The 22,610-nt window shown below is 54.8% G+C and overlaps 4 protein-coding genes across 4 annotated transcripts; 2 read left to right on the top strand and 2 right to left on the bottom strand.

The window, feature by feature from the left end:
- Nucleotides 1-21: 21 nt before the first annotated feature.
- On the top strand, nucleotides 22-10,119 carry LOC137903707 (polyhomeotic-like protein 3). The gene is given in 14 exon segments (XM_068747844.1): nucleotides 22-343; nucleotides 346-551; nucleotides 779-931; nucleotides 1,824-1,901; nucleotides 2,260-2,467; nucleotides 3,605-4,337; nucleotides 4,496-4,782; nucleotides 5,150-5,281; nucleotides 6,249-6,562; nucleotides 6,636-6,789; nucleotides 7,761-7,872; nucleotides 8,061-8,181; nucleotides 8,509-8,782; nucleotides 9,725-10,119. Coding segments are annotated over 14 exon segments (3,249 nt in total). The 3' UTR covers nucleotides 9,880-10,119.
- Nucleotides 10,120-10,437: 318 nt separating this feature from the next.
- LOC137903666 (claudin-11-like) lies at nucleotides 10,438-13,275 on the top strand. Its single transcript, XM_068747796.1, has 3 exons — nucleotides 10,438-10,663; nucleotides 10,836-11,000; nucleotides 13,022-13,275. Exons 1-3 carry the CDS (start codon nucleotides 10,438-10,440, stop codon nucleotides 13,273-13,275), a joined length of 645 nt encoding a protein of 214 aa, XP_068603897.1.
- A 752-nt stretch (nucleotides 13,276-14,027) lies between these two features.
- On the bottom strand, nucleotides 14,028-16,513 carry LOC137903706 (probable cationic amino acid transporter). Its single transcript, XM_068747843.1, has 7 exons — nucleotides 16,225-16,513; nucleotides 15,913-16,149; nucleotides 15,629-15,846; nucleotides 15,410-15,556; nucleotides 15,125-15,333; nucleotides 14,389-15,062; nucleotides 14,028-14,251 (listed from the first exon to the last, which is right to left on the bottom strand). The coding sequence occupies exons 1-7, from the start codon at nucleotides 16,511-16,513 to the stop codon at nucleotides 14,028-14,030; spliced, it is 1,998 nt and encodes a 665-aa protein (XP_068603944.1).
- Nucleotides 16,514-18,886: 2,373 nt separating this feature from the next.
- Nucleotides 18,887-21,272, bottom strand: LOC137903668 (ribosomal protein eL22-like 1). Its single transcript, XM_068747798.1, is given in 5 exon segments — nucleotides 18,887-19,054; nucleotides 19,125-19,227; nucleotides 19,230-19,245; nucleotides 20,362-20,475; nucleotides 21,231-21,272. Coding segments are annotated over 5 exon segments (396 nt in total). The 5' UTR covers nucleotides 21,240-21,272; the 3' UTR covers nucleotides 18,887-18,900.
- Between the last annotated feature and the right edge of the window lie 1,338 nt (nucleotides 21,273-22,610).

Here is a 22,610-nt window from a genome sequence, read left to right as displayed (position 1 = left end):
TATTTTTTACAGTGCTGAATGATGGACAGGGCGCCGCTTTGTCACGGCCAATCAGAACCAGGAGCGGTGCCGGATGGGTCCAGCCCTCCTACCCCCGCCCCTCCTCGCCTCACCCCCAACCCCATGCTCCTGGACGCCCCAGCATCCACGCTGACACCCATCACATCCTCCCCTCCCCCCCCCCTCACCCCTGCTCCATCCATCTCAGCCAATCACGTCGCCAAGCCGATGGCGGCGACCGCCGTCTCCCCGTCTCCCCATATCCTCGTCCCCGCTCTGCCTAAACTCAGCTCCACCCCCAGCCTCCGCACGTACTCCCGTCCGGTCCTTCCCTCAACGATGGGAGTCTCCAGACCGCCTCCCCCCCCCGCTCCCCCCCCGCTCCCCCCCCCGCCCCCCCCCCCCCTGCTGTCGCCAGCACCTCCTCGTTTCCAGTCCTCGGCAGCAGCAACAAGTCCCAGCGGCCCTCCGGCACCCTGACGAATGGGTCAACAGCTTCCTCCGCTCCCATCACGCCGTTCCACACGCCCGGCAGCCCCCCCGGCAGACAGGTGAGGGCCAGGTGAAAGGCCTGATGAAACCATCTCCTTCTATTGGCTCAATATGTTTAGCTTAGCATAAAGACTGGAAGAAAACGATGATGACGGGACAGCACACCTTTACACCCAAGCAGCTAGTGGGGGGGGGGGGGGGGGGGGCTCTCTGAATGCCCGTTCGTCTTCTTTAGGGAATGAAGATGATGTTATCCTCTAACGATGCTCCGCCTCTCCTCCCCCAGGTATCACAGACTCACTCGGTCAGAACACCTGGTCTCGTACGAGCCAATCAGAGCCCTTCCCCTGCCAGGCAGCGGGTCTCCCCACAGACACTGCTCCTCGGGAAAGGTCTCCGAGGGTGTGGCCAAGACCAGATCCTGCTCCGAGCCCAGATGGTAACCAAAGAGCCAAACCCACCACAGACCTGCTGCATTCAGGGCGTGTAGGGAATGTAGGCGCTAGAACCCGTCAGCGTGAAGGCGTGATGACCTCAGGTCAGGAAGTACCACCCTCAGAGAGCGCCGTCCCCCCGCTGGGCGGTCCTCCGTCCTCCCGCTGGGCGGTCCTCCGTCCCCCCACTGGGCGTCCTCCCGCTGGGTTGTCCTCTGTCCTCCCGCTGGGCGTCCCCCCACTGGGCATCCTCCCGCTGGGCGGTCCTCCGTCCTCCCACTGGGTTGTCCTCCGTCCTCCCGCTGGGCGTCCCCCTGCTGGGCGGTCCTCTGTCCTCCCGCTGGGCGGTCCTCTGTCCTCCCGCTGGGCGTCCTCCCACTGGGTTGTCCTCCGTCCTCCCGCTGGGCGTCCCCCCACTGGGCGTCCTCCCGCTGGGCGGTCCTCCGTCCTCCCACTGGGTTGTCCTCCGTCCCCCCACTGGGCGTCCTCCCGCTGGGCGGTCCTCCGTCCTCCCACTGGGTTGTCCTCCGTCCTCCCGCTGGGCGTCCCCCTGCTGGGCGGTCCTCTGTCCTCCCGCTGGGTGTTGGAGGCCGAGACAGCACCAGGCTAATATTTACTGTCCAGGATTAATCGACGAGGTCCAGAGGCTACACGCATTAGCATGTTGCATTAGCATGTTGTTTATAGCACCTTTCACAATCGTGTTGCCATGGATACTCGCCATGGACGTCAATCACAGTTCTATATCATAGATTAATGGATTTCAGCTGCAGCGCTAGTTGTGAGGCTAACTTCAGGCGCTGAGGGCAGGAACCAATGCCAATGAAGGAGGTGTGTCCTGTGGACAACCAATCATCTTTAACCCCTCCTCTGTTCATTCTCTTTCCTTTCCTGCAGCTCGTTCTCACATCTGGTCTGCGACCTGCATCCTCCTCTTCTTCCTCTCCTCCTTCCTCTAGCCCCGCCTCTGCTCAGGTGAGCAGCTGTTTGCTAAATTGTCACAGAAGCATGACCATTAACCATCAATCATTCCTTTTTTACAGCTAGCATCTTGCTAACAAAGCTAGCATTAGACCGGCTGTTAGCCACCGTGGAGGAGCCGGCAGGTAGCGCCCCCTACAGAATAAAACTAACGTCTCAAATCAATATAATGTAGCGTGTGGGCGGGGCCCTCTGTAAACCAGGTGTGTTTCACCTTTCCTCTCAGCAGACAGTAACCTGCAGCACCTGTGCATGGCTGCTGGCGCCTCATTGGACGCTTGCTGCTTGGGGAGGTAGCCTCAGGTTCCTGAAAGTATAACGTCTTCCTGTCTGTCTCTTCCCTCGTCTCCAGCTCCAGAGTCTCACTCTGAGGCCTCCTCCCCCTGGGACCCTCACCGTCCCTCCCTCCCTCCGAATCCAGACTCCCCCTTCGGCACCGCCTCCCCTCTCTCGCCCTCAGACCCCTTTCTTCCCTCCTCTGAGGCCGCGACCACAGCCCAGCTCCACGGCAACCGAGAGAATGACCCCGCCCAGCCGTCACCTCTCTGTCCCCCCTCCAAGTAAGGTCGTGTTTTGTGTTTCTGCGCTGGCTTAACGTTGAATAACTTAGCTTCAGCTAATCACCTATCTTACCTACCTGATTAACGTCATGATGATGTCATGGAGTTCTCAATACTTTCAGGTTCATAACACGCCTAGCAGCAGATGCTACAAACGTGTTAACGTTAGCAGCAGACCTGCTAGTAGCAGTAGACATGCTAAAACTAGCAGCAGAGCTAACACTAGCAGCAGATCTGCTAGTAGCAGTAGACGTGCTAACACTAGCAGAGCTGCTAGTAGCAGTAGACGTGCTAACACTAGCAGAGCTGCTCGTAGCAGTAGACGTGCTAACACTAGCAGAGCTGCTCGTAGCAGTAGACGTGCTAACACTAGCAGAGCTGCTCGTAGCAGTAGACGTGCTAACGCTAGCAGAGCTGCTCGTAGCAGTAGACGTGCTAACACTAGCAGAGCTGCTCGTAGCAGTAGACGTGCTAACTCTAGCAGAGCTGCTCGTAGCAGTAGACGTGCTAACACTAGCAAAGCTGCTCGTAGCAGTAGACGTGCTAACGCTAGCAGAGCTGCTCGTAGCAGTAGACGTGCTAACACTAGCAGAGCTGCTCGTAGCAGTAGACGTGCTAACACTAGCAGAGCTGCTCGTAGCAGTAGACGTGCTAACTCTAGCAGAGCTGCTCGTAGCAGTAGACGTGCTAACACTAGCAGAGCTGCTCGTAGCAGTAGACGTGCTAACACTAGCAGAGCTGCTCGTAGCAGTAGACGTGCTAACACTAGCAGAGCTGCTCGTAGCAGTAGACGTGCTAACGCTAGCAGAGCTGCTCGTAGCAGTAGACGTGCTAACACTAGCAGATCTGCTAGTAGCAGTAGACGTGCTAACACTAGCAGAGCTGCTCGTAGCAGTAGACGTGCTAACACTAGCAGAGCTGCTAGTAGCAGTAGACGTGCTAACTCTAGCAGAGCTGCTAGTAGCAGTAGACGTGCTAACACTAGCAGAGCTGCTCGTAGCAGTAGACGTGCTAACACTAGCAGAGCTGCTCGTAGCAGTAGACGTGCTAACACTAGCAGAGCTGCTCGTAGCAGTAGACGTGCTAACGCTAGCAGCAACATGCAGATGGACTTACCCGTCCCTGTCCTTCTCGCAGCGCTCTACTCTCCGGTCCGAGCCGTCCCTCTCAGACCCAGACTTCATTCTCCAAATGGTCACAGAACAGCGTCGCCACGGCAAACTTCAACCTTCCAGCCAATCCCTGCTGCTCCCACTAGCCACGCCTCTCCCCTCAGCAGGTCTATGATGGGACCCAACCAATCACAGCACAGTCCGTTGTCCGTCTCCTCCCAATTGGAGCGATCCCCTTCTGCGGCGAGGCAGCTGCAGATCATCGCCCTGTCTTCGGCACGCCAACCGCAGTCCTACAACCACGCTGTCCAAGCCACGCCCCCTATTGTTCAGTCATACGACGTTTCCAGCCAAGTAATGAGGACGTCAAGTAGTGTCCCTCTAAAGCCAACACCGCCAAAATCCACCTCTGCTTTGTCCTCCCCCCCGTCCGTCCTGAGTCCAGCATCTCCTCAGAGTCAGGCTGCGAACCAGAACGCAGACGTGGAGGAGGACAGAGAGCCACAAGGAGGACCCCAAGGAGGACCCCAAGGAGGACCCCAAGGAGGAGGACCACAAGGAGTCCAAGAGCTGAAGGTGGACAAAGTTGACCAAAGAGAGAAGGAGAGGAAGGAAGGAAACGTCTTGAGTCAGGAAGAGGAGGACAGACAGGACAACCGTATGGACATGACAGAGGAAGGGCGGAGCTACAGGGAGGAGGAGGAGTCCCCTGAGGGAGGAGAGACCACCATGGATCAGGCCGAGAACCTGAGCAGTCAGTACCAGAACTCCATCCCAGCAGCCGATCCAGTTACAGAGCCAAAGACCGTACTGGGTCTCTTTTCAGCTCCTGTTCAAAGCCCAGTCCCAGATTCAGTTCCAACCCCAGCCCTAGTCCCAGATTCAGTTCCAACCCCAGCCCTAGTCCCGGTTTCAGTTCCAACCCCAGCCCTAGTCCCGGTTTCAGTTCCAACCCCAGTGACGGTTTCAGTCCCAGTGCTGGTTTCAGTTCCAACCCCAGCCCCAGTCCGCGTTTCAGACCCAGTCCCGGCTTCAGCCTCAGTCCCAGTCCCTGTCCCGGTTTCAGTCCCAGTCCCAGCTTCAGTTTCAGTCCCGGTATCAGGTCCAGCTCCAGTCCCAGTTTCAGTCCCGGTATCAGGTCCAGCTCCAGCTCCAGTTTCAGTCCCGGTATCAGGTCCAGCTCCAGCTCCAGTTTCAGTCCCGGTATCAGGTCCAGCTCCAGCTCCAGTTTCAGTCCCGGTATCAGGTCCAGCTCCAGCTCCAGTTTCAGTCCCGGTATCAGGTCCAGCTCCAGCTCCAGTTTCAGTCCCGGTATCAGGTCCAGCTCCAGCTCCAGTTTCAGTCCCGGTATCAGGTCCAGCTCCAGCTCCAGTTTCAGTCCCGGTATCAGGTCCAGCTCCAGCTCCAGTTTCAGTCCCGGTATCAGGTCCAGCTCCAGCTCCAGTTTCAGTCCCGGTATCAGGTCCAGCTCCAGCTCCAGTTTCAGTCCCGGTATCAGGTCCAGCTCCAGCTCCAGTTTCAGTCCCGGTATCAGGTCCAGCTCCAGCTCCAGTTTCAGTCCCGGTATCAGGTCCAGCTCCAGCTCCAGTCCCGGAGGTGCCTGTCCAGAGTCAGAGGCTAGCAGAGTCTCATCTGGACCTCCAGCCCATCAGCCAGGAGGACTTCTGTGAGAACATGTCAACACAATCTGACAACCAATCAGGTACCTTCAACCGTGGGTTGATTGATTGATTGATTGACCAAAGGCCCGGGAGCCAGTGTTTAGAACTGGACAACATGGATCAGGGCTTTCATCCATGTCTTGGTCCAGTGGGTTAGTCAAAGACATCACAATGATCTTTCTGTTATCAATACAATCAGACCGACAAGTTCTAGATAGCTAAAGTATTGATGACTATTAGGATGTTATATTTGATGCTTATTACACATTTAATAAGGCCGAGTATCTTTAAGGGTGAACTCCACATTATGATTATTGATATACGCTACATGGTAAATGGGGGCATTGAGGTAGAAGCGCCGTAGTGGGGGTCTGATCTGAAGCAGAGCAAAAGTGTTCAATACTTGTATTGATCAGAAACGTGTTTGTTTTTTAATGCGTTAACTTGCAGCACTTTATATGACCTGATGTTTAATTCTCTAATTTTTTGGAGATTGACAACAGAACGCAGCAATACTCCCCCTGGTGGTGGAAACTAGATGTTGCAGGCAGCAGAACGTAAACGTCTGCATCTCTGACAAACAATCAATGACTTTATCAATCAATCTTTTCATCTGCCACAATAAAGTAATGTATTTAAATGAGAATACTTCAAGTTGAGGGCTTTTCTATGAAAAAAGAGATTCATTAATTACAGCTCATTATTAATTAATCGCTCGTTCTTACATCTCTTGACAGCAATATATTTGTGATCATTTAGTAACGACTTCTTATTCGATCAACAAAGAGAAACATCTATTATATTAGTTGGTAAAAAAAAACATTCCAATTTATTAATCTGCTGAATGATTCATTGATTATCATTGTCTTTGTTTAGCATTCATGACTAATTTATCAATCAGTTTAGTCTGTGATTAACTTTATTTCTACAGACTATTATTGATCACCTTTCCACCTGCTGCAGGTGTCTGTGACTTCACTAATTGATTGTGGTCTCTGCTCCACCCAGCGTTGTCCAGCCTCTCCTCTCAGTCTCCCCCGTCCTCTCCCTTCATCACCCCATCAGCAGAAAACCCTCCTCCCCTCCTCTCTACTCGCTCCGCCCATCTGACCCACCTCAGCCTATCACAACACGAGACAAAGCAGGGCCACGCCACCGCAGACGAGCACCGCCCCGAAACCGAGACAGACACATTCGGCCAATCAGAAGATGAGTCTGCAAGGTTCAGCCCCTGGGAGCCAAGGGCGTGGCCTGAGGGGCGACAGGTTCTCACCCACCTGGTTGAGGGATTTGTCATCCAGGAGGGGCTCCAGCCATTTCCTGTATGTGCACGCGCACACACACAGATGTTGGCGTGTACCTCACAGTTTGATATAACGTACCTGTATGATCCAGGTGAACCGCTCATCGCTGTTGGTTCCGGAGCAGGTGACCAAACCACAGGAAGTGAATGGGATCAATGGGAAAGCTGCGCTGCCCGTGAAACAGACCAATCATTCCACTGATTCAGAGCAGGAAGAGGGCGGAGTCACCGACAAGCCGGGGACGAGTAAGAGTCTGACCAGTAAACCAAACAACCCCCATCAATGCATTCACCCATCAATACAGTCACCCATCAATGCATTCACCCATCAATACAGTCACCGATCAATGCATTCACCCATCAATACAGTCACCCATCAATGCATTCACCCATCAATACAGTCACCGATCAAAGCATTCACCCATCAATGCATTCACCCATCAATAGAGTCACCGATCAAAGCATTCACCCATCAATACAGTCACCGATCAAAGCATTCACCCATCAATACAGTCACCCATCAATGCATTCACCCATCAATACAGTCACCGATCAAAGCATTCACCCATCAATGCATTCACCCATCAATACAGTCACCGATCAAAGCATTCACCCATCAATACAGTCACCGATCAATGCATTCACCCATCAATAGAGTCACCGATTAATGCATTCACCCATCAATAGAGTCACCGATCAATGCATTCACCCATCAATAGAGTCACCGATCAATGCATTCACCCATCAATAGAGTCACCGATTAATGCATTCACCCATCAATACAGTCACCGATCAAAGCATTCACCCATCAATACAGTCACCGATCAATGCATTCACCCATCAATACAGTCACCCATCAATACAGTCACCGATCAAAGCATTCACCCATCAATACAGTCACCCATCAATGCATTCACCCATCAATACAGTCACCGATCAAAGCATTCACCCATCAATACAGTCACCGATCAATGCATTCACCCATCAATAGAGTCACCGATCAATGCATTCACCCATCAATAGCTCATCAATACTACACATCATCGCTCCAAGGCCCTTTTTAATGATCGGATGATCAGATCAATGCATATTGATGAACCTTTTCCTTCCAGTGGTTCCTGATAATCAATAATGAAATCATTAAGCAATAGCATTTCCTGTGTGTGTGGTGATGTTTCAATAAAGATTGGCAGCTTTGAATAGCGTTTGTTTTGCAGGACCCTCCCACAGAGACCGGGCGGTGCTGCACTGCCAGTTCTGTGGGAAGAGAGGCCACGCCCACAACTTCATGCGGTCCAAACGCTTCTGCTCAACTTCCTGTGCACGAGGGTGAGCTGCCGCCTCATTGGCTAAGAGGTCATGAACCGCTTCTGAGGGTGTTGCGAAACAGAGATGGTTATTCAGGGCGTGTCCATCTCCTTTTTAAAGTTAAACCACACCCCCTCATTTCAAAGGTAACACGCCCATGGGCGACGCCCTGACTAGCGATGACATCATCGTGTCTCCCTGTCTGAAAGGTTCAACATTCGTCTGACGAAGCGTCTGCGGGCCCTGAGTGCAGGCGGTCGCTCTGAGAGGCCCCGCCCAGCCCTCAACAGGGCGGAGTCTGTTCCTGGGAAGCCTCTGCTACTGCGACTGGTAGGGACCCTGAACGCACGTCTGATCTGAACCGGCTCGCGGGTCAGGTTACCTGGTGAAAGGTGGTTAACCTGAGACTGGTTCTGACCTCGACACCTTCATCACGCTACACGTGGGAGCTCGTCATCAGTGATGTCATCCGAACTCTGACCTAGAGCCAGCCGAACTCACCTGATCCGACACAGCGGTGACTCATGGGAGATGAAGTCTTAAGCAAAAACAACAGACCGTGTACACGTCATGTGACGTCTGGGTCAGGGGTGGGGCTACAGTCAGGGCAAACGGTGACCTGAGCTCACCTGTCATCTCACCTGTGTTTCCCTGCAGCCTCGTGATCTCTGGAGCGCTGGCCAGAGAGAGAAGGAAGGAAAAGAGAAGGCGCCAGCAGAGGAAGAGGAAGAGGAAGACATGGAGGAAGAGGATGCGGGGGAGGAGGATCCTGCTGTTGCCATGGCAGCCAGGATGGAGCGGCGGGAGACACGCAGGGCAAGGAGGGCTTCCGAGCCCACCTTGCCAGTTTCCACACCAACAACCACATTGAACCTGAGCCCCGCCCACTGGAGCGTGGAGGAAGTGACCGCTTTCATTCGCACGCTGCCAGGTGAGACGTGATTGGTTGAGTTCACATACGACCACTGAACACACCCCCCGAGCTTTACTTTGAAGGATTATAGATTATTGATTTATTTAGACGGCTGTGGAGGTATTACTGTCATTTTATTACTAATAAAGCTGTGATCCCAAGATTAGTCAAAGACTAGTTTAAAAGACCAGAGGAAGAGACTAGTTTAAACACCCAAAGAAGGAGACTAGTTTAGAAAAGACTAGTTTAAACACCCAGAGAAGGAGACTAGTTTAAACACCCAAAGGAGGAGACTAGTTTAAACACCCAGAGAAGGAGACTAGTTTAATTAAACACCCAAAGGAGGAGACTAGTTTAGAAGAGACTAGTTTAAACACCCAAAGGGGAAGGAGACTAGTTTAAACACCCAAAGAAGGAGACTAGTTTAGAAGAGACTAGTTTAAACACCCAAAGAAGGAGACTAGTTTAAACACCCAAAGAAGGAGACTAGTTTAGAAGAGACTAGTTTAAACACCCAAAGAAGGAGACTAGTTTAAACACCCAAAGAAGGAGACTAGTTTAAACACCCAAAGAAGGAGACTAGTTTAAACACCCAAAGAAGGAGACTAGTTTAAACACCCAAAGAAGGAGACTAGTTTAGAAGAGACTAGTTTAAACACCCAAAGAAGGAGACTAGTTTAAACACCCAAAGAAGGAGACTAGTTTAAACACCCAAAGAAGGAGACTAGTTCAAACACCCAAAGAAGGAGACTAGTTTAGAAGAGACTAGTTTAAACACCCAAAGAAGGAGACTAGTTTAAACGCCTGCCCCGTTCTTCCGCAGATGTTCAGGATCATGTTGTAACGTATCAAACTGCTGTAATGACGTCATCGTCACCCCGATGGAGAGCTCTCCTGCCTGAATCCTGAACTGGACCTGCGTCCTACCTGCATGCTAAACCCCGCCCCTCTGTGTGTCAGGGTGTGGGGGCGTGGCGGAGGCCTTCCGGCTGCAGGAGATCGACGGCCAGGCCCTCCTGCTGCTGACCGAGGACCACCTGATGACCAGCATGAGCATCAAGCTGGGGCCGGCGCTGAAGATCTGCGCCCACATCAACGCCCTGAGGAACCAATGAGAGCAGAGGGCGTGGCCTTAGGCGTGGCCAATACGAGCTTTTTCTATCTTGGTGTACATTTGAAACTATTTCATGAAGGATTTTGAAAATTTAATATATGAAATTTGTCTATTTAGTTTTTTTAGAGTGTGGCGTCAACAAGTCTATCCACGAGCTAACATAACTACGTAAAGATATGATCAATAAAACGTAGGCTTTGTGATTGATGAAAGCGTAATGTAACATTTTAAAGGTATCCTGCTTGGATTTATTGAATAAATAAAGAAGAATTATTCAACGCTTTGGGGTTATTGGACGTTTTTCTCCAGCAGGGGGCTCCACTGAGACAACCCGACTTCAGATCCACCTGAGCTCCAGATGTGGCCCTCGTGATCCAGGTCAGGCCGGATCTGCTTTGGGTTGGAGCCGGCCTCTGATTGGCTGGCAGCTTTGAGGGGGGAGCTTTTTAGACGGCATTCTTCACTCGTCCGTTTCTTCCTTGCCGATCGGACCAGCGCTCGGAGACTCCACATCAAAGGGATCGGATCAAACGCTAGTTTCAGTGCGATCTGAAGCTCCATGGCGCTCATGTGCAGGCAGATCACAGGCGGCACGGCCAGCTGTGCAGGATGGGTCGGGATCATCGTCGCCACGGCGACCAACGACTGGGTCCGGACCTGCGACTACACAATGTCCACCTGCATCCGTATGGACGAGCTGGGCTCCAGGGGCCTGTGGGCGGAGTGCGTCATCTCTCCGGCCCTGTATCACTGCGTGGCCCTGAACCAGATCCTCACCTTACCTGGTCAGGGGGGGGGGGGCTAAGTATTCTATCACATGACTGAGCTCGTAGCTTCAAACAAAGGCAGCTGAAATGTTTTACTCTATGAAGTCATCTTGTAGAATCTCACTCGTAGTTTGTTGTTGTTGTTGTTGTCGTCGTCATGGCTGCATGTCCGTTTTCCCGCCCCCCCCAGCTCACATCCAGGCGTCCCGTGCTCTGATGGTCTCCGCGTGTCTTCTGGGCCTCCCTGCGATGCTATTGGTTCTCATGTCGATGGCCTGCATCCGGCTGCAGAGCGACTCGCCCGCCGTGAAGCAGCGCCGCGCCCGGCTGGGGGGCGTCCTGTTCCTCGTCATGGGTGAGGAGACCTGCTGCCCCCCCCCCCCCCCCCCGCCGTCTGAAAAATGAAATGCAAACAAAAAGCTAACACACTGCAAAAAGTTTTGATTGACAAAAGTTTGGGGAATATTTTGAGATTAGAATTTAGGAATGTAGTTTTAGGAATAAAATTGTGAAATGTACCTTGAGGACCAGGGTCTAGAGTTTGGGTTCCGTTCCTTCTTGAGGACCAGGGTCTAGAGTTTGGGTTCCGTTCCTTCTTGAGGACCAGGGCCTAGAGCTTGGGTTCCGTACCTTCTTGAGGACCAGGGTCTAGAGTTTGGGTTCCGTTCCTTCTTGAGGACCAGGGTCTAGAGCTTGGGTACCGTTCCTTCTTGAGGACCAGGGCCTAGAGCTTGGGTACCGTACCTTCTTGAGGACCAGGGTCTAGAGTTTGGGTTCCGTACCTTCTTGAGGACCAGGGTCTAGAGTTTGGGTTCCGTACCTTCTTGAGGACCAGGGTCTAGAGTTTTGGGTTCCGTACCTTCTTGAGGACCAGGGTCTAGAGTTTGGGTTCCAAACCTTCTTGAGGACCAGGGTCTAGAGTTTTGGGTTCCGTACCTTCTTGAGGACCAGGGTCTAGAGTTTGGGTTCCGTTCCTTCTTGAGGACCGGGGCCTAGAGCTTGGGTTCCGTTCCTTCTTGAGGACCGGGGCCTAGAGCTTGGGTTCCGTACCTTCCAGAGGACCAGGGTCTAGAGTTTTGGGTTCCGTACCTTCTTGAGGACCAGGGTCTAGAGTTTGGGTACCGTTCCTTCTTGAGGACCAGGGTCTAGAGTTTGGGTTCCGTACCTTCCAGAGGTGGGAGGAAGTCATTGCTTCGCAAGTCACGAGTAAGTCTCAAGTCTTTGCCCTCGAGTCCCGAGTCAAGTCGCAAGTCCAACACTTTGAGTTTCAAGTCCTTTTGGGTCATTTTAACGACAGAGTAATAATATATTACATTTAAACAGACCATGTATGCTTTTAAAATCTATTTATTTATCAAGCCAAACAGTTTAACATTGAACTTTACACAGTACTGAAGCAGTACCAGTCCATTTAACTCATATTCTTCCTTTTAGACTATTTGTTTACAGAATAAACACGTTTGATAACGTAGTAAAAGAGAGAGAGAGAAAGTGCTGACCTATTTCCGTCGCGTACAACAAGCACCACGTGACTATTTATGGACTTTATAAAGCAACGATCATGCCTATCCCCTCCCGGACTCGGTAAATGCGTGCAGTAACGTGAACGTTACGTTACCTCCGCGGCTTTAAGCCGCTTTAAACCGCTTTAAGCCGCTTTAAGCCGCTTTAAACCGCTTTAAGCCGCTTTAAACCGCTTTAAGCTGCTTTAAGCCGCTTTAAGACGCTTTAAGACGCTTTAAGCCGCTTTAAACCGCTTTAAACCGCTTTAAACCGCTTCAAGACGCTTTAAACCGCTTTAAGCCGCTTTAAGCCGCTTTAAGACGCTTTAAGCCGCCTCTGTCGACCTTTTCGGGTCAAAGTAGCAGTCGGGCAGTGAACCCGCAGGGGACGCACCGGCTTACCGTGTTTAGCCTCATTAGCTACGCAGCTAGCAAAGCTACTTAGCCGATAAGCTACCGTTAGCGGTCGGTCGAAGCCGGAAGTGGTTGTCTGTCCGCCTTTGATCCTCTTCCCGCTTGTTTCGCACACGGAAACTCGTTTTCTGTCCCAAAGACACAATCTTCGGTTTTGTAAACCGGCGCTTTGGTCAGCGCGACGACGTCACTGGGTGTTCTGCAATTTGATTGGATGCTGTCGGATCAAAACAACGTGATCTAATTTGATTGGATGCTGTGCCAGCTCTCTCTCGCGCGCACGCGCGCACACACACACACAGAGACAGAGCGTTCATTATTAACATACATTTTAATCTTTGTGTTTTGGTGAAAGTCTCTTCGAGTCCAAGTCAAGTGCCGAGTCATTGTTAAAGTCCAAGTCGAGTCTCAAGTCATGGAATGAATGTCGAGTCATGTGACCCCCCCCCCCCCCCCCCAGCTGTGTGCAGCATGGCGTCCACCATCTGGTTCCCCATCGGGACCCACCGGGCCGAGGGCCTGATGGCGTTCGGCTTCTCGCTCTACGCCGGCTGGGTCGGCTCGGCGCTCTGCCTGCTCGGCGGGTTCCTGATCTTGTGCTGCCATGGCAACGACCCCGGAGTCCTCAGACGGGAGAGCAGCTTCTTCTACTCCAGGGGCCGGTCCGTGACCCGGGACCCCCCCGCCAACCATGCCAAGAGTGCTCGAGTCTGAGGACGTTCTCAGACTCGCCCCTGGAGTCAGAAACTTCATCTGAGGCAGGGGTTAGGGTCACGGGTTAGAGGTTAGGGGTTAAGGGTTAGTGTCAGGGATCAGAGGTTAGGATCAGGGTTAGAGGTTAAGAATTAAGGGTTAGGGGTCAGGGGTTAAGGATCAGGGTTGAATTAAATGTCAGATGAAATGGTTGGTTATCCTTATTCTTGTTCAGATGTCCAGCAGGTGGTGCAGAAGCTCCGCCCACCTAATTAAAACAACATTACGTAATTCATGACATCACTTCCACCATTAGGAGTCACATGACTTTGCGTCAGCGTGCTCCTCCTGCTATTGGCTGCTGTGAGTCACATATACTCTGATGAGACGGAGGAGGAAGAGGAGGGTCCGCAGGTGTAAAAATGTGTCACAATCTTGAGCTTTCTTATTGGCAATAGGCTACGCATGCAGCTAGCTCCAGTTAGCATTGATGACATCACAGCACCTGACTTTATCCACATTCTTCCTGCTGTGGTGGGTTAGCATTTCCTGTTAGCATAGCATTTGTTTTGGTACCTGCTGTCATTTAACCACACCTGCTTACCTGTTCTAGCTCGATGTAAGGACTTTAACACGCTGTGTGAAAATAATAAAAGCTGCATTCACTCAAAGCGAAGTTTATTATTCAGTTCAGGTTCACACAGTAAAACTAACGAGAGACAGCGACGCGTCACACCGGATTGATGTTGCTATAGCAACAGCTGTCCCAGCCGTCAGCCCAGCTCTTCATCAAAGCCCTGGCTGCTCGCCCCCGGTCCTCCTGGAGCTGACTGGTATCCGGCCTCCTTCGGGGCAGACCAGCCCTGGTAGGGTCTCTGGTCCTGGTCCTGGTCCTGGTCCTGGTCCCGGTCCAGGTGGGCGTCGTAGGCCTGCTGCTCGCAGGCGTTCCGCTCCAGCGTGCTGTTCCAAACGCCGTAGAAGCTGTAGATCAGGAGACCTGAGGAGGAGCCAAAGATCAGAGGAAGGTTAGCCACCTCCTCTTCATCACCTGCCAAACAGGACTGTTTGTTCTGAACCTCAGAAAGTTCAACATCTGTTTGATCCTGGCCCCGCCCCATCTGGAACAGATCTTACCTATGAAGCACCAGACGGTGAACCTGATCCAGGTGAGTGGAGACAGTTTGAGCATCAGGTAGCTGTTGACCAGTATGGCTGCCATGGGGACAAAGGGGACACAGGGTGCCATGTAGGGGAGTCTCCGCCCACTCTCCGGCTGCTGCAGGATCACAATCAGCAGCTTCGCCATGGACGCCGCCATCAGCACGGCCACGAGGCCCGAGAGCGCCGCCCCGGTGCCCGTTCCCTGCTCAACGCCGAATATCACAGTGGACCAGAGGAGGAAGGACATGACGAAGAAGAGGACGGTGCATCGGGCGACGGTGCCGCCGGTGGCCGGTGTGGGCCGGACGGACGCGTCGGGGACCGCCAGCCGCGTCCGCAGGGCGGAGTAGTGACCTCCCAGAAGCCGTCCCAGCAAGGAGGCGCGGCCCGCCTCTCCTGCTGCTGCCCCGCTGCGGTGAGACTCCTCCCCGTCCACGCCGTCCACGCCGTCCACGCCGTCCGCCGGCTGGTAGCGCAGCAGCAGGACGCACACGGACACCAGCGTGTAGGCCAGCAGGGTGCCGATGGACATCATCTGGATCAGGTCCCGCAGGCTCACCAGCAGGGCGAGGAGCGCCGCCGAGCCCCCCGACACCACGCACGCCACCGTGGGGGTGCGTGTGAGCGGCGAGACGTGGGACAAGAACCTGCAAGCACGCCGTTAGATCAGAGCCCTCCAAACACCTACCTGTATGCCCCGCCCTCTCACCTGAAGAGCAGGCCGTCCTGCGCCATGGCGTAGATGACTCTGGGCATGGGGAACAGAGAGCCCAACAGGGAGGCGGTCAGCCCGGCCACGGCGCCCACGGCCACGACGTACCGCCCCCACAGGAAGCCGTGAACGGCGAACATCTCCAGGAGCGGCGCCGAGCCGTCGATGAGACCGGAGGGAACCATGAGAGTCAGGATCACGCTCACCTGGACGGGACGACAGGTGGGACGGGATCAAAGGGGCGCCGGAAGACTCGGGACGCGCTCAGACCCTGGGACGGACCGACAGGTAGGCGGCGAGGCAGGTGACCAGCGAGGCGGTGACGGCGTACGGGATGGACGCGTTCGGGTTTCTGGCCTCCTCTCCCGTTGTCGCAATGATGTCGAAGCCGATGAAGGCGTAGAAGCAAGTCGCCGCCCCTTTCATCACCTGACACAACACACCTGTTACCTCTGCCCAATCGCTGCCAACAGCGGGTTAAAGGGGGCGGTCCGAGCTCACCCCCGACCAGCCGTAGGGCAGGAACCGCCCCCCCTCCCAGTTGCTGGCAGAGAGGAAGAAGAGTCCGGCGAGGACGGTGAAGACCCAGACCGCCAGGTTGACCCCGTTGAGGACGTGGTTCACGCTCACGGAGTTCTGCACGCCGAGCCCCACGATCAGGGTGACCAGCAAGGCGACGAAGAGGGCGAGCAGGTCCGGGGGCGTGTCCTCACCCTGACCTGAGGCGCAGGAGGAAGGGTGCGTTTGCATCACCATGGCGATAACCACGCCCCGGAGGTACTAACCGAGTCCGCGCAGCGTGCCCAGGTGGGTCATCACGGAGCTACTGATGCTGTGATTGGCTAGAGAGTCGAACACGCTGCTGAGAGCCGACGCCCCCGCTGCTGTGCCAATCAGATACTCCAAGATCAGATTCCAGCCAATGAAAAATGCCACGAACTCCCCAACCGTCACGTAGCTGTAGGTGTAGGCGGAGCCAGCGGTCTTGGGGACACGGACGCCAAACTCTGCGTAACACACGCCTAGGAACAAGGAGCACACACACGCCTAGCACCAGCACGGGCTCCACCACCGGGGGCCCGACGGGTCCGTCTCACCTGACAGGACGGAGGCCGCCGCCGCAATGACGAAGGACAGGATGACCCCCGGCCCAGCCATCGCCTTGGCAACCAATCCAGCCACTACGTACATCCCCGTGCCAACACAGCTGCCCACGCCGAGCGACACCAGGTCCACGGTGGTCAGGACCTTGGCGAGTCCAGCCGCCGACCCCTCCTGGAGCTCGGTGAGGTCATCGAGGTCGTGAGCCATGGCGCCCACCGGCTTGGTCCGGAGGAGGCGGGACCAGGTGTTGGTCAGAGACATGCGGCCCAGCCACGCCGCCATCGCGGTGCGTTTGATGCGACTACCGTTCCTCGGTCAGTCCATCCTGGCGATCAAACTGCAAATGAGAGTACAAGTACTGCAATAAAAATACTGTGGCAAGTAAAAGTCCTCTGGGCCATTTAAAGCGCCGTCAGGAAACATTAGTAACTAAAGACGACAGCGGTGAAGTATTAGAGCATGTACCTCCTCAAAGGAATGAAGTACACAACCAGACTAAATGTACTTCAGCAGTAACATGACGTCAGCATATTACTATGAAGTAAAAGTACCTCGCTCAGTACTCGGGCGCTGGAGGCTGAGCCTACAGATTACGCTCTACTCGGCTTTCAAACAGACCCAGAAGCAGCCGACTGCTGAGTTACAGGTGAGCATCAGGCAGGTGTACCTGTCCAGGTGACGATGGGATCAGCTGCTGTGACTCACTGGAGCGAGAGCGTCTGAAACATTCATGACGACCGACGACCTATTTTCACGGCTCAAATGTGAATGTGTACCTGAGCCAACGCCCGGTGAACAGGTTGGGTACCTACCTGCGGCGTTAACCAATAAAAAGGCTTGAACAGACTCACCTGAGCAGACAGGTAGACTCACCTGAGGAGATGTCTGGGTCGCGTCTGCAGACCAGCAGGATGTGGTGACGGGAGGAGGCGACCAGGGACACCTGATGTCATGTGATCGTGCCGATACATTATTGATTGGTGGTGTGTGTGTCATCATCCATTGATAGGAGGGGGTGTGGCGTCTCATCCTGGGTGTACGCCGCCTCTCACCTGTCGTCAGGTGAGACGGTGTCAGGTCACAGACCGGGAGAACCCAAAAGCACGACAGGAGAAGGGAGTCCTCAAAGTAACTTTCATGACTCCAGGAGGCACGCCAGGTAATCAGATCAATCAGGTAATCAGATCAATCAGATAATCAGATCAATCAGGTAATCAGATCAATCAGGTAATCAGATCAATCAGATAATCAGATCAATCAGATAACCAGATCAATCAGGTAATCAGATCAATCAGAGGAGGGCCAGGACACAAGCAGGGCAGGTGAACCAGAATCAGGGTTCTGAGCAGCACAGGTGATGTGACTGGAGTCCACAGGCGGTGCGTCCTCTTCAGACGGGGCTGGGGGGTCCAGGGACGGGGTTCTACGCTACCAGCACCCGGCACCATGGCGACGCCCGTCAGCATTTACTAGCAGAATGCTTCTGAACGACCTCGCTACCGGCCCAGAGGTTCTGTGGGAGCCGGACCTGGACCTGGGACCATGAAGCGTGAGGTCTCACGTGGAAGGAGTGCCTCCGATACATTCAGACCCCAGAACCGCCCCCCTTCTGGGACCTGCTGCAGAATCCAGATCATCTGAGCAGACATTCCTGAGGATGTGTTTTATATGCTCCAGGTGGGAGGACAGGAACCGGTCCAGATGAGGTGAACATTCCTCCTCCTGGTTCTGACTGACGGTTTTCTCAGATCTTGCCTTGCCACGCCCGTCCAAATAGCAGCTTCAGGCAGTCTGTCCTCAGAATCTGGGCCTCATTATGATGGATAAGCCCCGGTACCGGGCCCACTGGGACGGACTGGCCCCGGTACCGGGCCCACTGGGACGGACTGGCCCCGGTACCGGGCCCACTGGGACGGACTGGCCCCGGTATTGGGCCCACTAGGACGGACTGGCCCCGGTACCGGGCCCACTGGGACGGACTGGCCCCGGTATTGGGCCCACTGGGACGGACTGGCCCCGGTACCGGGCCCACTGGGACGGACTGGCCCCGGTACCGGGCCCACTGGGACGGACTGGCCCCGGTATTGGGCCCACTGGGACGGACTGGCCCCGGTACCGGGCCCACTGGGACGGACTGGCCCCGGTACCGGGCCCACTGGGAAGGACTGGCCCCGGTATTGGGCCCACTGGGACGGACTGGCCCCGGTACCGGGGCCCACTGGGACGGACTGGCCCCGGTACCGGGCCCACTGGGACGGACTAGCCCCGGTATTGGGCCCACTGGGACGGACTGGCCCCGGTACCGGGCCCACTGGGACGGACTAGCCCCGGTATTGGGCCCACTGGGACGGACTGGCCCCGGTACCGGGCCCACTGGGACGGACTATCCAGCGGACCATCCAGTCTAGGCGTACCATAGAAACGCACCGTCTACATGCTAACGGCCAGTAAAGACAGATCATGGATCTCTGTAGCTGACGTCCAATGACATCACTTCCTTTGTGGTCTCGTCTTATTACGTACATTAAATCTATCTATTCTTTGCCCTGGCGAGCTGCAGCGCCACCTAGTGGGCGTGGACGGTCCTGCAGCTCCGTCCGTCTGGGACACGGTTCTAATCCGCGTTTCACCTCTCAAGAACGAAACAAGACAAACGTTCCTTCCCACGTTTATTCTCGCCGTTCACTCCGCCTCCCCCTCGCCGTCGTCCTGCCGATCTGGAAGTAGCGCAGCTCGTACGTCTCCTTGTCCACCGCCACCACTCTCAGCCAATCACGGAGGTTGTTCTTCTTCAGGTACTTCTTTGTGAGGTACTTCAGATACCTGGTGGGCAGATACCTGGTTCAGATGCTTCCTGGGGGCGGGGCTGTTTCTAATGTTTGCTTCAACTCACCTCTTGGAGAACTTTTGCTCAGACGTGACATCGATCCGGGTCTTCACGCGGCCCACCTGGACGACGTTCCTCAGGTTCCCCGTCTTCCCATTGACCTTTATCTCTCTTTGAGGAAAGCTTCCTGTTGGACAGACACAAGGATGCGCTAGGGACGGGAACCCTAGACGATCGGGAGCTAGGGACGGGAACCCTAGACGATCGGGAGCTAGGGACGGGAACCCTAGACGATCGGGAGCTAGGGAACGGGAACCCTAGACGATCGGGAGCTAGGGGACGGGAACCCTAGACGATCGGGAGCTAGGGACGGGAACCCTAGACGATCGGGAGCTAGGGACGGGAACCCTAGACGATCGGGAGCTAGGGACGGGAACCCTAGACGATCGGGGAGCTAGGGACGGGAACCCTAGACGATCGGGAGCTAGGGACGGGAACCCTAGACGATCGGGAGCTAGGGACGGGAACCCTAGACGATCGGGAGCTAGGGACGGGAACCCTAGACGATCGGGAGCTAGGGACGGGAACCCTAGACGATCGGGAGCTAGGGACGGGAACCCTAGACGATCGGGAGGCTAGGGACGGGAACCCTAGACGATCGGGAGCTAGGGACGGGAACCCTAGACGATCGGGAGCTAGGGACGGGAACCCTAGACGATCAGGAGCTAGGGACGGGACCCTAGACGATCAGGAGCTAGGGACGGGAACCCTAGACGATCAGGAGCTAGGGACGGGAACCCTAGACGATCGGAAGCTAGGGACGGGAACCCTAGACGATCGGGAGCTAGGGACGGGAACCCTAGACGATCGGGAGCTAGGGACGGGAACCCTAGACGATCGGGAGCTAGGGACGGGAACCCTAGACGATCAGGAGCTAGGGACGGGAACCCTAGGACGATCAGGAGCTAGGGACGGGAACCCTAGACGATCAGGAGCTAGGGACGGAACCCTAGACGATCAGGAGCTAGGGACGGGAACCCTAGACGATCGGGAGCTAGGGACGGGACCCTAGACGATCGGGAGCTAGGGACGGGAACCCCAGTCCAGACAGCAGGTCAGCAGTGTTTGTTAACCCTTCATGATCAGATTAGGGGCGAGGCTGAGGCCCATGAATGCAGGCTTACATCTGGGAGCGCTGACGTGTTACACCCCCCCCCCCCCCCCAACGACCTTCAGGTGCTGCAGCTGCCCCAGAACTGTTCTAAGTCATACGTGAAACTCTAATAGTAGCAGTAACTCGTACAAAGTTAGAAGAGTCCAGGATCCCGTCCTCAACAGGGTGGCTCAGGTCCAAGGTGAACTTCCACTGAACCCCCTTCCTGGTCTTCCTGTCCCCAGTGGGCCTCTTCGGTCTGATCTGTGACAGATGAACACAAAAGACCCTCTGAGTCTGATGAATCTGAGACCCTCCTCTTCATCCCCTTTAGCAGGTCATGTGACCCACAGCGACCACAAAATGTCTTTTAAAGCGAGTTTAAGCGAAATCAAGCGAGGAAAGCCGAGCTCCAGTGATTGGTTACAGTCCAGCGCGTCACAAAGGCTCTGGAAACACGAGCATATAGAAGTATAACAGCTGATTATCGGCGATCACCTCCAGTTACGCTACAAAATCCCAGTGGAGCAGCAATAAAAAGCCGAGCCGTCCAGCGGGCCACCGGGCCCCACCGGCCCCGACCGGCCCCGACGACAGTCCGCCGACCGGCATGTCACGGTAGTGAGAACAGGAACGGAGGAAGACCCGTGTTAGCTAGTCTGCGGGCTAATGCTAATAAAGCGGAGGAAGACCCGTGTTAGCTAGTCTGCGGGCTAATGCTAATAAAGCGGAGGAAGACCCGTGTTAGCTAGTCTGCGGGCTAATGCTAATAAAGCGGAGGAAGACCCGTGTTAGCTAGTCTGCGGGCTAATGCTAATAAAGCGGAGGAAGACCCGTGTTAGCTAGTCTGCGGGCTAATGCTAATAAAGCGAAGGAAGACCCGTGTTAGCTAGTCTGCGGGCTAATGCTAATAAAGCGATCACTGGACTTCACGGAGGACCCGGTACACGGTTCCTCCCGGGCCCGCCGGTAGAACGGTACTAATCACAAACAGCAACCACAGAGGCAGCGGAACCCACCAGCGCCATGTTCAGAGAAACAGAGAGAGCGAGGCCGACAAACCCGGATATGACGTAGATCTCCGTCGTGCGTGTAACACCCTTTCCAAATAAGGTGCTTCAGCAGTTTTATTTTAATCCGAATTTTACTGAATATTTGACCCGCTAATTTCGTCTGGTCGGATGTGACGTAATCTCAAAACAAGAATAACAATCCCGTGACGTCACTTGAAACCATTGAAGTATGTAAATGCAAATGTCCAAACAGAACCCTGATCCGGACTGAGACCGACTAACGGGACCAGCGTGATCCACATTCTGGGGCGGCTTTTCATTGGGTCACATAACAATGGTCAGCCAATCAGTGACTTCCATCCATCTTCCAGGTGCTGCAGCCCCCCCCCCCCCCCCCCAGACAGAACTCAGACAAGGTGTACAGTTTTTATCCATTAGTTTTATTTCGCCATCTCCAGTCAGGTGACAAAGGCCTCGAGTGAACACAACGTTAGCAACTCACCCCGCCCCCCCATAAAAAGAACACGCCTCACTGCAAGTCGCCTCCTTGTCCCGGGGGGGTCAACACGCCTCAAAAGAACGGAGGGGGGGCGATGGGGATGAACCCGCTGCCCCACCGGTCTCACCCCCCAATCTCTACAGACTGGAATCAGGTTTATCGCTTTGGGGGGGGGGGGGGGGGGGACACCTTGCATTTAGACATGCTGGGGGGGCTCAAGTGGTATTCAGTGATCGCCACCATCATTCCCAGTGGTGAGGAGAATGGACCGCAGGCAACCCCCCCCCAAGCTGGAGGGCCCCCCATAAAGGACAGACCTGCCTGAGACGACCATAAAAAATTAGCATCCAGAAACGCGAGTGTCAAAACAGGAAGCAGAAATAAGCAGGTGAGCTAGTCAGGGGGGGGGGTCACAACAGAACGACCGCAGGTGAGCTACAGCCAAGGGGGGGGGGGGTCACAACAGAACGACCGCAGGTGAGCTACAGCCAAGGGGGGGGGTTACAACAGAACGACCGCAGGTAAGCTAGTCAGAGGGGGGGGGGGGGGGGGTCACAACAGAATGACTGCAGGTGAGCTAGTCAAAGGGGGGGGGGGGGGCACAACAGAATGACTGCAGGTGAGCTAGTCAAAGGGGGGGGGGGGTCACAACAGAATGACTGCAGGTGAGCTAGTCAAAGGGGGGGGGGGGGTCACAACAGAATGACTGCAGGTGAGCTAGTCAAAGGGGGGGGGGGGGTACAACAGAATGACTGCAGGTGAGCTAGTCAAAGGGGGGGGGGGGGTCACAACAGAATGACTGCAGGTGAGCTAGTCAAAGGGGGGGGGGGTCACAACAGAATGACTGCAGGTGAGCTAGTCAAGGGGGGGGGGGGTCACAACAGAAC

The sequence above is a fragment of the Brachionichthys hirsutus genome, chromosome 14 (genome assembly GCF_040956055.1).
Source record: "Brachionichthys hirsutus isolate HB-005 chromosome 14, CSIRO-AGI_Bhir_v1, whole genome shotgun sequence".
Lineage (NCBI taxonomy): Eukaryota > Metazoa > Chordata > Actinopteri > Lophiiformes > Brachionichthyidae > Brachionichthys > Brachionichthys hirsutus.
The sequence above is the reverse complement of the archived record's forward strand: the minus strand, read 5'-3'. Positions and strand labels throughout refer to the sequence as shown.